This window comes from Ciconia boyciana, chromosome 3 (genome assembly GCF_034638445.1).
Source record: "Ciconia boyciana chromosome 3, ASM3463844v1, whole genome shotgun sequence".
In the NCBI taxonomy this organism is placed as follows: Eukaryota; Metazoa; Chordata; class Aves; order Ciconiiformes; family Ciconiidae; genus Ciconia; species Ciconia boyciana.
Window position 1 is genome coordinate 120618507 of NC_132936.1, and position 16624 is coordinate 120635130.

General features: G+C 37.2%; 1 protein-coding gene across 5 annotated transcripts in view; it reads right to left on the minus strand.

Annotated features, from left to right (window-relative positions):
- MACROD2 (mono-ADP ribosylhydrolase 2) overlaps positions 1–16624 on the minus strand; it is an 897148-nt gene that overhangs the window by 608937 nt on the left and 271587 nt on the right. For 4 of the 5 annotated variants that reach the window (XM_072857426.1, XM_072857424.1, XM_072857425.1 and 1 more), the window contains exon 5: positions 14363–14479. The exons of the other annotated variant lie outside the window; for it this stretch is intronic. In XM_072857426.1, coding sequence (XP_072713527.1) covers positions 14363–14479 — 117 coding nt within the window. The remainder of the gene's footprint in view (positions 1–14362; positions 14480–16624) is intronic. 5 annotated transcript variants of the gene reach the window in all.

Consider the following 16624-nt stretch of genomic DNA (forward strand, 5'->3'; position numbering starts at 1 on the left):
TAAACTCATGTCACGAAAGTAAGTGACAAATGCCTTAATAAAGGAGGATTTTCACACCCAGCAAATCATCACATGCCATCTATTCATGTTGATTATGGCATTTATTTGGTCAAGTATTCACAAGTTAAAACCCCGTGTGTTTAATCATAGTCTGGCCTGTTACAAAGCATTATGTCTTAAGACTTTATTTGATCAGAAGGCAAGCTTAGACTAGTTCTTGCAACTTTGAGAAATTGCAATCAACCATTTCTCAACATCTGATAGGAAGGAAACAGAAGGAATGCATTTTAAAATGTGTATGGTTTAATCAATGATACACAAGCAATGTTTCAACAGTTGTGATTGTTAAAAATGAAGGGACATTGTTCCCTGTATGTATAGAAAAGAGCATTGCACATATCACACCTCATGCAGTAAAAAGAAATGTCAATCGTCTTTTTAATGCATATATTAAAACAAGGTGCATAACTGAGATGAAAAATAAAATATCTTTAGTTATTGAACTTGTATTGTGAATTAACTATGGCTGGAATTAACATATTGGTTTAGATGATAAAATAATATTTCCAGATCAACTGGAAATGCTTGAGCCTAGCTTCACAAACACCTGATGAAAGAGGACTGGTCTGCTTCTGGGATGATAGCATTTCCATCTCCCTATGGCCCAAGCTCAGATGCTTCTCTTACATTTTGTAGGAATGAACCCTAAACCTTAGTTCAAACTAGTCTGACTTTAATGAAACCCAAGATTTAGACCCAAGTTGGTACTAAGAGGAAGCATTCCTTTCATTAGGTGGAAGGAAGAAATAGAGGTAAACACTAAAATGAAGAAATCGGAAAAGAGTTCACATCAAGCAGAAGCAAGCTGGACAATGAACGGAGAAGGAAAGACAGCAGAGAAAGGGTGAGAGACAGTTGGGAAAATACTAAACTGATCGAGGATGCTCTGCCAGTCTATGAAAAGACACAGTAACGATATGGAGAGATCACCACTAAAAGTGACTGCCCAAGGAAGTGGTGGAAAGCAGGGGGAAAGCTTGAAGAAGTGGAAAAATGCAGGGGTAGGGGAGGGATAACATACTTGCCAGGCACAGCATTTAGATTAAGAGACACTGTAGTTAAATCTGTTAATTGTACGCCTGCCATTTGATCAATTTGGAGGCTAAAGGTGGAAGATATAATGGATGCTGGGCTTGGAGCCAAATCACAGCTCCTGCTGTTGAACATCCAGCTACTGTAAGCCAACAGGGGTGCTTTTATTTTTTAAAACACTGGTAGGTAAATACATTGTTTTCCAAACATCAACAGCACATCTCTGTTACAATTTCTCCAATAAAATACACAATAATCCAAATGAGCATTAGCACTGGTTTGTATTAAGGATAGCCTGGAGCTAATAGTTAAATGCAAGGCCCAGTATCAAAGAAACACATTGAATTCCTCTGCCACAGGCTGGGAGATATGTTTGGCTGGTTGGAGAATATGGAAAAGTGAGGAAAGTGTGGGAGGAGAACAAATGTGTGTACCATGCATGTGGTCAAAAATTGCACTACCAAGAGGTGACCACCTTGGAGGCATTCGTTTCAGAGCAGGGCTCAGTGCAATTGGCCCTGCCCAAAGCTTTCCCAGTTTTAAAGCCACTGAATTCACCTCCTAAAAGACTGGACAGATTAGGAAACAATTCATTCACTTCACAGTGGTACACTGAAATCTCAGGCTGCGCTGGCAGGCTGCTGGAAAAACACAAGACAGGGGCTTACCACACCTGCATCTAATATGAATCGCCATTTATTTAATAAAATAGGATTTTTATGAGGAACTAGATTAGATAATGGGTTACAGAGCCATTTGCTTATACACTTCTGCTTCAAATCCAACACTGAATAGCAGTGACAGAAAATTATTACCAACTGATGCCGGTTCAATGGATTACTTGAAATGCACTGATACCCTCAGTTTGTTCTCGGTGGGTAAGTTACTCCAATACAAAAGTCATATCCACAGTTGGAACAAATTCAAAGAATATTTTTTAAACACAGAATATTCCAAAATAGGAAAAAATTATGTTCCTCTCCTATTAAAAGATAGTCAGCCTAGGCCAGATTTGGAAACTTTCTCTTTCCCATTGCTGCCATGCCGACCCACCTGTTTAATGTGGGTTACACACGGAGGGGGGTTTATTTTTTAAACAGGCGCTTAAAGTCTGCATCCCTGCAGGCATGAGCGCAGCTCTGAGCTCTCTGGGAGAAAGAGAGCAACAGCAGCAGAAGGAGCTCTGCAGCTACAATTTCTTCATACTCCACAAGAACACATGACACACCAAACAGCATCACAACGTGTGAGAAAGGCCAAAGTCCCCCAGGCTCTTTGGTATATGAAGTGAGGACTTGTCCCACCTTAGAGGATTTCCTTTCAGAACACGCTGTGTCTGCCATATAGGGGATTTACTCATTTGTGCTGCCCTGATTTCTTACTCATAGTCACTGGGCCCCTAAAATGTTGTTACTAAAAAAATAAATTTTAAAAAAGACCAAAAAAGTCCTCTCTCATTTTCAGCCTCACCCTCTACGTATGATCACAAGAGATTCTCTGACCCATGAACTAACTGCTCTTTTTGATAAAACCATCTGGTAGAAAAGCTAAATAAAGCATTGTCAAAAATCAACAACAAAAAGGGAAAAAATAAGATGAAATCTGACTGTGTTTTTAGAGATCTTGAAGTGTTACAAATTACATTAATTTGACAAAAAGTGTCCGGGGAACTTACATAGTTGCATATTCAAATTTTTTAAAAAGGAGAAAAACCCAGACACCCCAATTGTGTAATTAAAGTTCCATGAAAAAAGAGGACTTGGGGATCTATAGCTGCAATAGGACATCCAAGTATCTATAAGATTCACAGACCCCTGACACTTCAACGTGGATCTCCTCTGCTTCTTCTGTGATGCCTTTGAATTCCCCATGGGGGGAAAGCTGTATATAAGTTTTCTTTACTACTACCCTACTTATTCCCGTGCTAACACAGTGGCATTCCAGTTGATCAAACATAATTTTTATTTTCTTTCACATCCCAGCCTGGGTTGTTGGATAGGGCCCTTCCCTTGCCAAAAGCAGCAAATCCAAGAAAGGCCAAAGCAGTGGTTGTGCCATACAAGAGCTAATTTAACTCAGGGGCATGAGCTAGTGAGGAAAGCAAGGACAATACTGGAAGCATTTTAACCATAACAACTGTAAAAATTTTAACCCAAACAAGATTTGTTGTTGTTGTTGTTTGGGGGGTTGGGGATTTTTTTTGGTCTTTTTTTATTTTTCTTTTGTAATCTGGAGGGAAATATCAGTCTTGGCTAAAACTAATTTTTATGTCAAATGCAGTCTCCATTTATACAGTCCCTAAGCAAGACAGGTAATAAATATTCTTCACAATAAATCACAACAAGAGGGGAGTTTATATGCCCCTCAAAAACCATGCAATAAGGAGGAATCCTGGCAGTGAGGGGGAGGCAGTTTTATTCTTAAGTTGTGGCCAATCGTTCAAAGCCAAAACTCATTTTCTGAAGTTGTCTTTCATTGCCAAGTGTAAGTTTCTGATTTAAAATGACTTGTTTTGCCTCTTTTTTTATGTTCAACTCTCTAAACTGAAAGAAATCCAACAATTCATGGCTCCCCAGTCAATTTTGCGTTAACTTCACTTTCAGCTTCTCATGAATAGGGCTGTATAACAACAAATTAATTTTAAATGAACAGTCTTCCCTGGAAACGTTTCTGCTCCATTTTGCGAAAAGAAGTTGTTTTAAACAAGATTACACCTCTGACAGGATTACACCTGACACAAATGCAATCTTTTACTTGAATGAATTGTGATTTTCAAAACTGCGGGCTTTCAGAGCGTATTATATGACATTATTTTGCTATCCATGACACCTCTCAAAGTCTCAAGGTTTTTTTCCCCCTCTCAGCTTCACTTATAACATGTGCGGAGTTTCCCCACTTCTCCTGGAAAATTAAAAATTACTAATGCGGCTGTTAAAACAAAAAGCTTCAACGAGAAACTGTTTCCTCCTTCGTGTTCATGGGTACTTTAAACAGTTTACAGTCTTGATGACCTGCTGTTTCTAGCCCATGCGAGCTACAAGATATTAAACATTATTCTTACTGTATTCTTACTTTCTCAAAACCGACCCACATCTTTTAATTCTAATGCAAACACTGTATAAAATTATACTGAAAGCGTAGTTAGAAAGTTGCAAAAAAATAAATGTGATCCAGACAGACAGACATATAATTAGATACCAAAGGGGCTATTTTTAGTGTTGCAAAGCATTTCTCGTTTATGTATTTATTTATTTATAAGCCTGGAAAAGCCTTGGAAAACTACCAGCTATTTTTATTGAAAACTAAATAGGAAGCATCCTTAGAAGTGTGCAGTGATGTATGAAACATTATTTTTTGCCACGTTGAAATGTTAAAATGGTCGGACATTTCTCTGTCCATCTCTCCGATACAGCACTACAAAATACAAGAATTCAGACCAGTGTGTCTGAGGTTAAAGGGAATTCAGTATAACTCACTTTCCCGAGGAGCCAGAAAAGAGATTGGTAGCATGACAAATAGCTAAGAAAGAGTATGTAAGATGTAATTCAAAGTTGGTGACAGTTGTTTAATTAAACACTTTCATCTGGCTTCTTACTGCGTAAATTATATTATACAAACTATACTTACCTACAAACCAGCATGTGGGCACAAACAGCTATAAAAAAGTTTACACTGAAAGTACTGTATCTTGCATTAATACACCTTCCTCCTAAACCTGGTCCTAGAACTATTATCAGTCACTTGGAGTACCGCTGGGTCTTTTTTGTTACAGTTTGGTTTTTTGTTAATATTCAAAGACATCCAGAAAGGTGTAAAGCCCAGATCAGAGCGACTGCTGTGCCCTGTAGATGATGCATTTCAAAGTTCCTCTGTATTCCCAACACAAACTTCAGTCCTAATCCAGCAAGCTAGGAGTCCCATGCTGCAACCACTAAAAACTAACAACATTTCTTCTCCAAGTATTCTGAAAATGGCCAAAAATCAATGACATCCAGAATCTATTTTTTCTTATCAGCTAATTAACCTAAAAGATACTGCCATCTACCCAGAAGAGAATAAGCGGTAGAACATTTGCAAGTCACGCAATGGTGTAAATAATCTGCAACGTTGACTAGCATGCCCAGAGAAAATATAAACACACATATAGATAAACAGATGTATAGCTATAGATATATAGTAATGTAAATGTATCCCCTCTATCACTTGGTTTTCCTTTATTTTGTTTTTGTGAAAAAGTACAAGATCACTGATGATAACAAGAATCTTCATAAACATCATCGAAAACTCACAAATACCAAAAAAGGAAGGAAAGAATCTGAGAAGTCTAAGAAGAAATGAAAAAATAAAACCTAATGTATCCTCTTCAACTTGTACAAAATATTTCAAACAAAACTAAAAAAAAAAAAAATCTCAGTGTGAAGACAATGTTAAGAAGAGGGGGATGCTATCAGAAATCTAAAAATCTGGAGAACTAATTTCTCATCAGTTTGTAGTGCTGCACAACAACAACAAAAAAAAATCCAGGTGACTTTGATCCCCATACTCGAAGACAAAATGTCCTGGATGATGGTAACTTTTCACCAGTAGTGAAAGAGCATCTTCAGCATGTAAAATAATACCTTTTTTTTTTTTTTTTTAACTATCTGGTTAATCGGTATTTAGATTCTTTTCTACAGCAATTAAAACATGATTTATGCCCTGCAGTCTCACACCTGATGTCTTCTTCCTGAACAAAAATGTTTCGAATGTTTGACCTCAGTTTTCACAAAAACCCCCATGTTTTGGACTGTGCATTTAGTGTATGTGAACCAGCCTCAAGATTCCTCTGCTCGGTGAAACAAAGATCTTTTTAAAACTATTTGACATAACCTTCCCATCCTATCCACTTTAGACTGGTCTAAAGGAATTAGATTACAAGTAAAGAACTCCTCTTGAAACAGTCCCACTTTTCATCTGTAAGATCCTTTCAAAATATAGTCAGAAGAAATAAAAATAAAATTAGCAGCTTTAAACCTCAAGTAAGCAACGAGGTTTGTGGGGGAGTGAAGGATAACTCAAAAAAATCACAGCACCTTTCACATCTATATTATTCCTTTTGCTTTATTTCAAAATAGTAGAATGAAAATAGCAGTGTCCTTATGTATTACCTATGATCTGATTATTTCCATTTGCAAATAATTTGTCCTATTTTTGGCTGAGGAATATGCAGATTCAGCACAAAAAGGAATCCTATACTTTGCTTGCAAGACAGAAAATTAGGCTGTACTGTTTTTAAAACATTCCAGCTACAATAATATAATTATTATTAATCCAAAGAAATGATATGAAGTTAATGACCTCCGAGAAGCTACAATTTTAAACCTTTTTCCTACCCTAGGGAGATGGAGGATCAGCAGTTAGTGTTCCAATTCAAGCCCCAAGCCTGTGCCAACATATTTTATAAGCTAAATCCAGGTTAGGGAGACAGGCTGCATATTTTTCAGAGACTAAACCAGCATAAATCACAAAGTGCCAACACACTATGAGGTTAATGTTGTGTTTTACTACAGTAAGCAATTTCTATCACCATTTAAAATGAGACAAGCAAAATTCAGGCAGACAAAATCTCATGCATCAAAGATTAATTTTTCAAGTACCAAGCGTAGGCTTTGGCTACTGAGGGAACGTATTACAGTGGGAGCAGCAGCAACTGCTGCAGTTAAAGGAGCATAAACATCTCCATTATAACCCATTATAACCCCTTCTCCTTGTCAGCTGACTGTAGCGATCAGAATTTTGTTTATTTTTCTGCTACGCATTAGACTTCATATTTTTTTATTATTATTTGAGTAAAGAGGACCAACTATATCCTAGTATGGCGTAAATAAAATATATTTGCCTTAAGGGGCACAATGCCCTGCTCCAGTGCCACCATGCCTGAGGAATGACTATACGCCACCAGTGTGGAAAGGCATATTCCCGTGCAAATTATTTTTCACCGAATTAGGAGACATTTTACACATAAATTAAGCATCTTACACATAAATTAAGCATTAGGAAAGTGTTTACACCTTGCAACTTACTCTCTGTTTCATCAAGGGGGTATCCAGAGGGTGAACCCCAGCACGTTGGATGCTGACGCCAGGGAACTGCGGTACCAAACAGCGTGGGCTCCCGTCACTGCCACACTACACTGCAAACTCAGTTCTGTAACTGCTTTTAGTAACATCAAGAATCAGACCTTAGCAGAAATTGTAGATGTCCACAATTACAGAAATAAGGCCAGGGAGGGAAATTCATGGCATCAAGTTTCTACTGCCTGCCATTACATTGTATTAACACACACATTATAAGCCAATGGTGGACTAAATTACTGAGCAAATGCTTCAGTCCTACTCTTAATTTTGTCTGTGCCGAGTCCTGTCCTGGAGTTCAGTGTTCAATGACCAGATTGTAACAAGTGATGCCCAGAAGAAGAGGATTTAGATTTGTCAGTGAGGATCAATAGTAAAACATTTCCTTTAGCCACAACGCATACATTTGTTAACTGAACAATCTGATGTGAAAAAAGGGTTTCCAGCAGTACATGCCGTAAGTTAACCACAGCATGACACTACACAGAGCACTGACAAACGCACACTCCAGTCCATTCACAAATTAAATTTTAAAGAATCTATCCATTAAAAAATGTATATGAGCTAGGCTTGAATCCAAGGATGAAGACCGTATACTCTCGTGATGGAAGATTCTTGCTGATTCATAACCACACATTTCAGCTGGTAGCTATAGCACTTGTCCCTTTCCTACTCAAACTGATGACAGACCCTGAGCAGACTTGGAAGAGAAGATGTTTGAACTTGTTTAGTTGAAATTGATAAATGCATTCCCCATCATTCCCCACGAGTCCTAACATCTCCCTTTGTGTGTGTATGTGGGGGGGTGTACAGAAGGGAAAGACAAACCATAAAGCTTTACAGTATACCATAAAACCTTCTCTAAAATCTAAGCAGGTTTTAGGACCAAAGAAGTAATCATTAATATTTCCCTTCCAACGCATTTACAGCATATGCAATGTATGCTACTGTTAATGGTGAATATGGCAGGTCATTAAGATGATGGGAGCCAATAAGACCAAATTAAAACACAATAAAGACATCACTGCACTTATTTTCAAAATGGTCATATGTCCTGGTTTTGGCTGGGATAGAGTTAATTTTCATCGGAGTAGCTAGTATGGGACTACGTTTTGGATTTGTGCTGGAAACAGTGTTGATAACACAGGAATGTTTTCGCTCCTGCTGAGCAGTGCTGACACAGAGTCAAGGACTTTTCTGCTCCTTACCCCACCCCACCAGCGAGGAGGCTGGGGGGGGCACAAGAACTTGGGAGGGGACGCAGCTGGGACAGCTGACCCCAACTGACCAAAGGGATATTCCACACCATATGGCGTCATGCTCAGCATAGAAAGCTGGGGAAGAAGGAGGAAGGGGGGGTGTTCGGAGTGATGGCGTTTGTCTGCCCAAGTAACCGTTAGGTGTGATGGAGCCCTGCTTTCCTGGAGATGGCTGAACACCTGCCTGCCCATGGGAAGTGGTGAATTAATTCCTTGGTTTGCTTTGCTTGCGTGCACGGCTTTTGCTTTACCTGCTGAACTGTCTTTATCTCAACTCATGAGTTTTCTCACTTCTACTCTTCCAATTCTCTCCCCCATCCCGCTGAGGGGGGAGTGAGCAAGTGGCTGTGTGGGGCTTAGTTGCTGGCTGGGGTTAAACCATGACATAATAAAATATGTAAATTGAGTTTGTAAAAAAAAAAAAAAAACTTTGAAACCACTTTGAAACACAAGTCAGAAGAAAAACACACAAATACGTAGTAAGTGGTTTTGTTAACCATAAAAAAATCCTTTCCCAAAGAAATCTAAGCAACAAAAATATTGCTCAAGAACAAGGAGTCTTGGACCTATGATTAATATTAACTTACTTTGCTTCATTTTAAATTTAGTTTTAAATATTTTAGCAATGACAAAGATTTAAGAAATTTAAAAAAGGGATAGCAAACAGCTGCTGCAGCTCAGTGCTGTTTCAGGAAATACCTATCTAGAGCTCTTTCTGGCTATATCTTTTTTCCCAGTAAGTGTGACGCAGTTTGGGAACAATGCTGACAACAACGTGATGCTACTCAGCTAAGACAAAGAGTATAAAAACATCCCTCCTGGAAAACTATCTTAACATTTATGAAGCTTCAATTATATTAATGATTGTGTCACCCTATGCTTATCAGCAGCCTTTTTCAACTGAAATTTCATCAAACTTCAGTCTAGTTATACATCTGGTGGCACACCTGTTTTCACGTAAATATTTAAATGCAATTGTGGGAGAAGTTCAAGGACCTTGACCAACTGGGAGTTAGTAGCCAAGTTAGTTTTCTCTAAGCAATCCTCTCTTGTCCACACATTGCTCACTTTTAATGCCTACCTTTTCAATTCCCAGATTTCTTTTCCAATTCCCAGACTTACCTCTTCCCAGAACAAACAGGGAGGTAGCAAACTGAACGATTATGCAAACATAATGTTCTTCTGCACATCAGAACCATGCAGAATAAAGCACCTCTCTGACTCTTGCATATCAGAAATTTAGAATCGTTTGAAACAAAATGTACATATTATTATATCAACCAAGGTTTTAAAAGTAAGCAAACAAAGTTCATTGTGGAATCCTGGAAATTCAGATAATAAGCTTGAATATTATGCCCCACTTTTCCAACTGATCTGTTTTGGAGTACTAGAGTAGAATTTTGGAGTTCCGTTGCTGCATAATCAACCTTTTAATTACAGCTCTGCAAGTGATTTCCAAGAAAATATGGAGAGATTTAAAATCACTACCCTTACAGCCTTACTTTAAAATAATACCCTCCAAATATTCATCTGTTAAATACAGAAAATTATGTCTATATAATAGAAGCACACTTTTTAATCTCTACTTTTTAATCTCCACTTTTTAATCCGATTAAACAAATTTAAAGGCTGATTCCTCCTACTGCGTTTAATACTAGCGCTCCTCCTAACTACTTATTTCACAGCAGGAACTGTCTTTGAGAGCACATTCACATTACTACTCCAGATTGATCTATGCAGTGACTTTGGACCAGAAGACTATGCTATATATGGTATTTCCTAAAGGATGTTGCTTAAAGTACTAAAAATATCAAGCAAACAGAAAAATTTATTCTAAATATTATAGCTTTATTAACAACATAAAACAATGTATTAGAAACTGCCTAGCATTTCCAGCAAGGTACCTCCACTGAAAGTCCACCTTTCAGATTTAATTTACCAATGGTTGGCTCTATCCCATATTAGAGGTTGTGAGATTTTATTTTTCTAGGTTTAAGGGTTTTATTATCAAACAATTTTCAGAAAAAGAAAGACATTATTACTAGACATATTAACAACAGAAAAAAGCTAGTTTGGGGGTCCCTTCCTGCCAAGGTTGGGGTACCAATTACCTGTGTTGGATGTTGTTACCATGTCTTCAATTGGTTTTAAGCCCGTTAAATACCTTGCGGAATGGGAGTGTATTTTCTAATGTGTTCTGACAGGGTCTTTTTTTATAGTGAACCTCTGCAAGCAGATAACAAGCCACAAGGCTGTGATGGACCCTTGGTTCCAGCCATAAGCACAATTTACATTCAGACCATTTTCTGCCAGTAGAGCTAACTGAGACTATTAATCAAATGAGAAAGAAAACAAGCATTTGTAGAGCTTTAAACAGATACTGTTCATCTGTTATTTAAAGCATGACGGTATCAGAGTACTGCTCAATGTTTGAAGACCAGTTGTACAATATTTAGTATGAACTTTTCTTTAAAAGGGACAACAGTATGAAGTACAGAAGTTAAGTAATTAATGATCGGTCTGGGAGAGCATTAAAGGAAAATATCTCAGAGCAAAAAGCACTGCCTTTTTCAGCCCTCCAAAGCGCTATGAAAACGTGGGTGCCTGCATAGGTGTTTGCTGAAAAACAACAATAGATGACATCAACCAAATTATGTATTCAGCAAATAACTCGGTTGGCATTTGGGGGGGCTTTGTGTAGGCTTTGGCAACACAGAAGGCAGATGGTGATTACACTGACTTCTGTAAAACTGTATTGAACGTTACATTAACTGATAATTAGAAAACTCAATTTGATTTCACTTCTATTTGCATACAGACTATTTTTTGGCATTCAAAAATATATATAACTTGAAAAGTTGACAAAGCAACATCTCTAGGCTACAGACATGTTAATCTTGGTCTGTTCGCACTATTAGGATAAAAAGATGAGGGAAAAAATGAACTATTTTATGTATTCTCTCCCTGAACATTTACTGTTATTCGTGTATTTCACAAACCGATCTCTGACTCAGATGTAACAAGAACAAAACACGAAAAGCTAGCCTATACCCTAAATCTTTGCATTTTTTCAGTCAGACATTATTTTTCAATTTTTCCTTTGTGAAGAAATTATTTATCAGCCCTGTTCTTATTTAAACTAAGTAAATACAGCAAAGTATTCAATAAAAATACAATAGATCATAAAGGAGATTGCCAGAGTGCTTTTTATTTACCAACTACCAAGCTTCCGAACAAAGCAAACCCTCCCGTCAAATGCCAAATTTAATTCCAACTTCCTCCAAGTTGTCTATAAAACAAAGCAATATGCTGCATGATCTATGAATACTAAATCTTCTTTAACATGGAGTCCTCAGCTTAAGCCCAAGTCCTGCATCATACAGCACACATGCAGGCTGCTCTGTCCCCAAGCAGCTTTGCTGATTTCAGCAAACTACTTCCAAGCAAAGCATTTCAGGATCAAGAACTAGAGATGGGAAAATCCCAGGGGTAGGAAAAATGATTGTAATATTTTACAATTCTGTTAAATAACGAAAAAATAACAATTCATCATGCTAGGAAATACATTCCACATTTATTATCATTACTCATCCAACTGCAATCACGAGAAGAGCAGAGACAACAAAATAATCATTGCACTACTACTGTTAATGGATTATTGTAGTTGGTCTCCTATATACAAACAGATAAGTGAAAAGCAAATTCATTGTGAAAGCTGGCAGTTATCCATTCACCTATAACCTTCAACAAATTGCTGACACACAAAATTGCATCACAGCGCATCTGGACGGGGAAGTCCAGACCTCCCGTCATGTTGCTGCTCTCATCACAAAAATCAGATGTAAAATAGTTTCCACAGTTAAACTGTCGTACTATTACGACAGAGAGACACAGAGTGACAAAAGATATCCAGTGGCTCTATAGCTCTTTAAAATATGAAAACAAAGTCTTGATTGATCACTTTCAGACAAATGGTCTAAAAGGTACAATAGTTTAATGAGCCTACAACCAAAAGCTTCTAAAGGGAAAAGTAAAAGAAAACAACAGTTGGTGAACACAAATATGTTTTAAGGAAACAATCTAAGAAATCAAGAGTATCTCATTCTCAGCCTCTGCATGCAAACTGTACATTTCTCTCCCTGTGCCTGTTTGTCAGTTAATGTATCCTTTCCCCCTCTCATGTTGATGCATGATCAAATACAAATAGATGTGTCTTTGATGCAATTTCAATTTCTAAGAATATTGATTAAGCAGAATATTGACTTTTCTCTATGTCTGGTTACAGGTTTTATTTCCAACTGCAAGTGATAATGGGTTTTCTCATTGTTTTGTTTATTATTCCTACATAGAGAACAAAACAAAAAATTTTCCTACAGTCTTCAAACAGGATTGCATTCTACAAACCTAACTTAAGCAAGACCCATTAAACTGCTATAAAATTTAAAGGGAGGCCACGCCTCGGACATGACCCTTTCTCTTTCTAATACAGTTCAGTGCTAGTCGCTTCGATACGTTGTATTTCATTTCTCTTATTAAAATACATAGGAGGAATTACCCACCTATGGATGAGCAGTTTTTCTGTCCCTCCCAAGATATTTTTTTAAAAGGGGAAGGGAAGACTTAGACATCAAAAATCCCCAGTAGAGTAAATTACAATGCATTATCAAACAATCCTATCAGTTTTATAGGAATCTGGTGAAGATTTTGGCCCTATGCAAACCCAACACAACCACTACATTGAGTCTTCCTCAACAATTTCCCTGACCTCTAGTCAAATTAACCTTGCATAAATAATCATTAACATGTGGTAAAACTATGTATAAAATACAGCAAAGTTTTCCCGTATATAGCAATTATCACCGTCAAGGAAATAATTGGTAGCTCTCATCATCATAGAAGGTATCAACGAATGACTGGGAACACAATTTTCTTCTTTACCTAAGGCATTAAGGGCCACAGGAACCTAAAAGGATACCTGCTACTGCAGTAAACATTTGATTTCACATTAAAAAATGTAGAACAAATTAAGATAGCAGATCTAAATACATTTGAATGAGCCATGTTTGAGTGCAAACTGCGTATAAAAAAAGAGATCTTGAATCCTAGCTATATGCTGTTTGTAATGCTTTCTTGGTATTTGTGTCATCGTACCTTACTATACTATTCTGTAAGATCCTAACTTGCAGAGATTTCCTACTTTTTATTCTTACCTAATAGACTGACTGACCAACGTGCTGTCAACATGTTAGCTTTTTCCAAGACAAGCTCAACATCTACGCCACAAGGTCAAATAGCCATCTTCCTATTTTAAATAGGATGGGAATTTTGACAATTTCACTTTCAACGTGCAAAAACATTCCAGCACTAAGCTGCACTCTGCTGAAAGCTAAAGTGTGACAGATGCCTTCACAGTAATTGCCAGCCAGCCTCTACGTAGCAGCTGAAAACACAATACATCACTTTGATCTCCTTGGCTCTGAAAGTATTCACAATCAAGGAATCTGCATGAAGAATATGAACTATGCAACATTTCCAAAAATTGTCTCCATGGAACTTAAATACGATAATGTATATTTTGTTCATACTTCATAAAGCATTCCCAATCCTTTATTATGCATATGAAAGGATATGTTTTAGCTTGCAAAAAATAAATATGAAAGATGCTTTATATTTTAGAGACATGTAGGTTTTCATCGGATAACATAGGTGAAATAATCGTTTAGAAAAGCCTGAATTGCTTTGAGGGGAAGACATTATTACAGAACATGCTTAATTAAGTCCCACTGCTAATTTTGTAAAATGAATACCATGTTGAATTAGACTACAGGGAAATAAAGCAAGCATACCAGCTCCACGTGCTTAAAACAAGAAGAAAACGCTGAGAAAGAGCTGACTTACATTTTGCAGGTAGGTCATATCCACACGTAATTTTTGCTTGTCCAGTCTCACAGCCACTCAGGTTGCGACATTCAGCAACTAAGCAGGGCCCAGCAGCTCTGTGTATGCAGCCATCCACTACAAAGGCAAACCCAGAAACTTTTATTTATTAAAAGCCAGTCTTTATGTTGCCTTCACACAAATACACTGTCACAAACATTTACTGCTCATTTTGACATTCACAGCACAGACCTGCTGATGTATAGGTAGATATCAAAATATATACAAACATTTTTTCTGCCAGAATTAGTCAATGTGTTTAGCAAAAAAATATTTAGTCAGCTTCTGCTAATTGAAAAGAAAACACTGAGAAAAGGCAAAGCAGAATTAAAATTTCAGTATTAGAAAAGGGTCTTATTCAAGGCTCTAAGAAATTCTCAAATTATGAAAACATGAAATACAAATTATGAAAACAAATTTGATCCCCAGCTAAATGCCAAACTTTCTTTTACTATGTACCTGATACTTCTACAATTATGCAGACCATTTAATGTCACCGTCCTATTAATGCCTTATACAAAAATTCCAAGAAATAATGCTTATGGATTTGAAATATAAAAAAATACCTTGTTTTGACCTTTTTTCTTTTTTACATTTTTTAATTTTGCATTATTCATGCAATACTTTGGAGTTAATTAAATAATAATTACTAAAGGTTGCAATTGCAGCTAAGTGTGCAAGAAAATTAGTAGAGTACATAGATCCTATTACCCTCGGGCACCAGCAAAAGAATAGTAGCAGCAGCAAAGAATAAAAAAAGGCTGCTGGCACAGCATTTCTGCCCTCTCAACATGCAATCAAAGAAATAATTTACTGTAATTATGGCAAAAAGTTTCAGAAAAAGGAAACAAAAAAAATAAGGGAAATACTGTGTGCATGAACTTGCTAACTACAGTAAGGCCCTAAGTCAGCAGCAATGATGAAGTTCAACTATGAAAAATAATCATCATAAAAAGTACAATATCAATTCAAAAAAGGTAAAATATGCCCAAGTATAAAGACTAAACAAATACTTATAGAGACATGAAAGGAAGATTCTGTATGCATATCATTCAATATTTATTTCAGATTTTACTTCAGAATTAACCCGTTCAAAGTTACAGCAGTACCCAACAGCATGTTTGAAGCAATTAAACCAGAAAAGGTTTGAAAAGCCAAGTGTAGATGGGTTTTCAAGAGATGCACGTAATCTGTTCACAGCATGAACTGTGTAGCTTTCTACAGGCTAGCGCAGCAAGATTTGGGCAATACAAGGCTTGGGCACTCAGCATACCTACCGACCATTCACTGCCCACCGGGATGCAGGGAGACTAGGTAACTCCCTCACTCCAAGACGGTTTTTGTAGCTGCAATGGAAATGCCTGGCCTTTCTGCATTAAGGGCATAGCTGGTTTTGCAAGGTGTTGAGTATTTCCCTGAAGCCACATATCTCCAAGTAGAGGGGCAGATAACATCTTTATCTGAATGAAGCTGCCTCCTACTAAGTGTTAAAAACTTGAGATTGCCTTTTCTGAGATGTTCTGTGCCAGAGTTAATATTCAGCTGACACAGTAAAATTGGATAAGTAGTTCCTTGTAATACTCCATATTCATCCTGGAGACAGTGCCACCGATTTTCAAAACATCATTTTGAAATACTTTGTATTAGACAGCAAGATAATTACAGAATCATGTGATGTTGCCCTTCAATGAAATTTTCTAAAATTTTCTTATTGAAAAGAATGTGGATGCCAAGCCACCAGCCATAAGCATGTTGTGCACTCTCTATGCCAAGACACCAAGTCTTCTTACTCTACCTTAGCTGAACTTTTGTTTGTAACCTACCCAAAATCTCTGCTCAACAGACTCCCAGATGCTAATGCAAGAATAATATTTTGTAACCTCAAGGGGAAAAAAGAATGCTTGAAATCTATCCTGTGCTCATAATATCCGATTTAATTATTTTAACTTAATTACTAAATGCTTTTCCAAACCAAGCAGCATAAGTAAACCAGTATGCATTGAAACCTCAAGTATATTTTTATAAGCACCACCGCCACAATCTTTACCAACATTAATATTTCCTGATACGTTAATATAAAAACAGCACTGATGCTTAGGACTAGCACTTTCTGCATGATTCTTTACAGAGGAAGAAGTCTTTCACCTCAGGAGTACTGGACAAGGGCTCAAGTCCATGCAATTATTCCCTTGGCAGTGGATTAATCATTTCCACCCTGAGCTC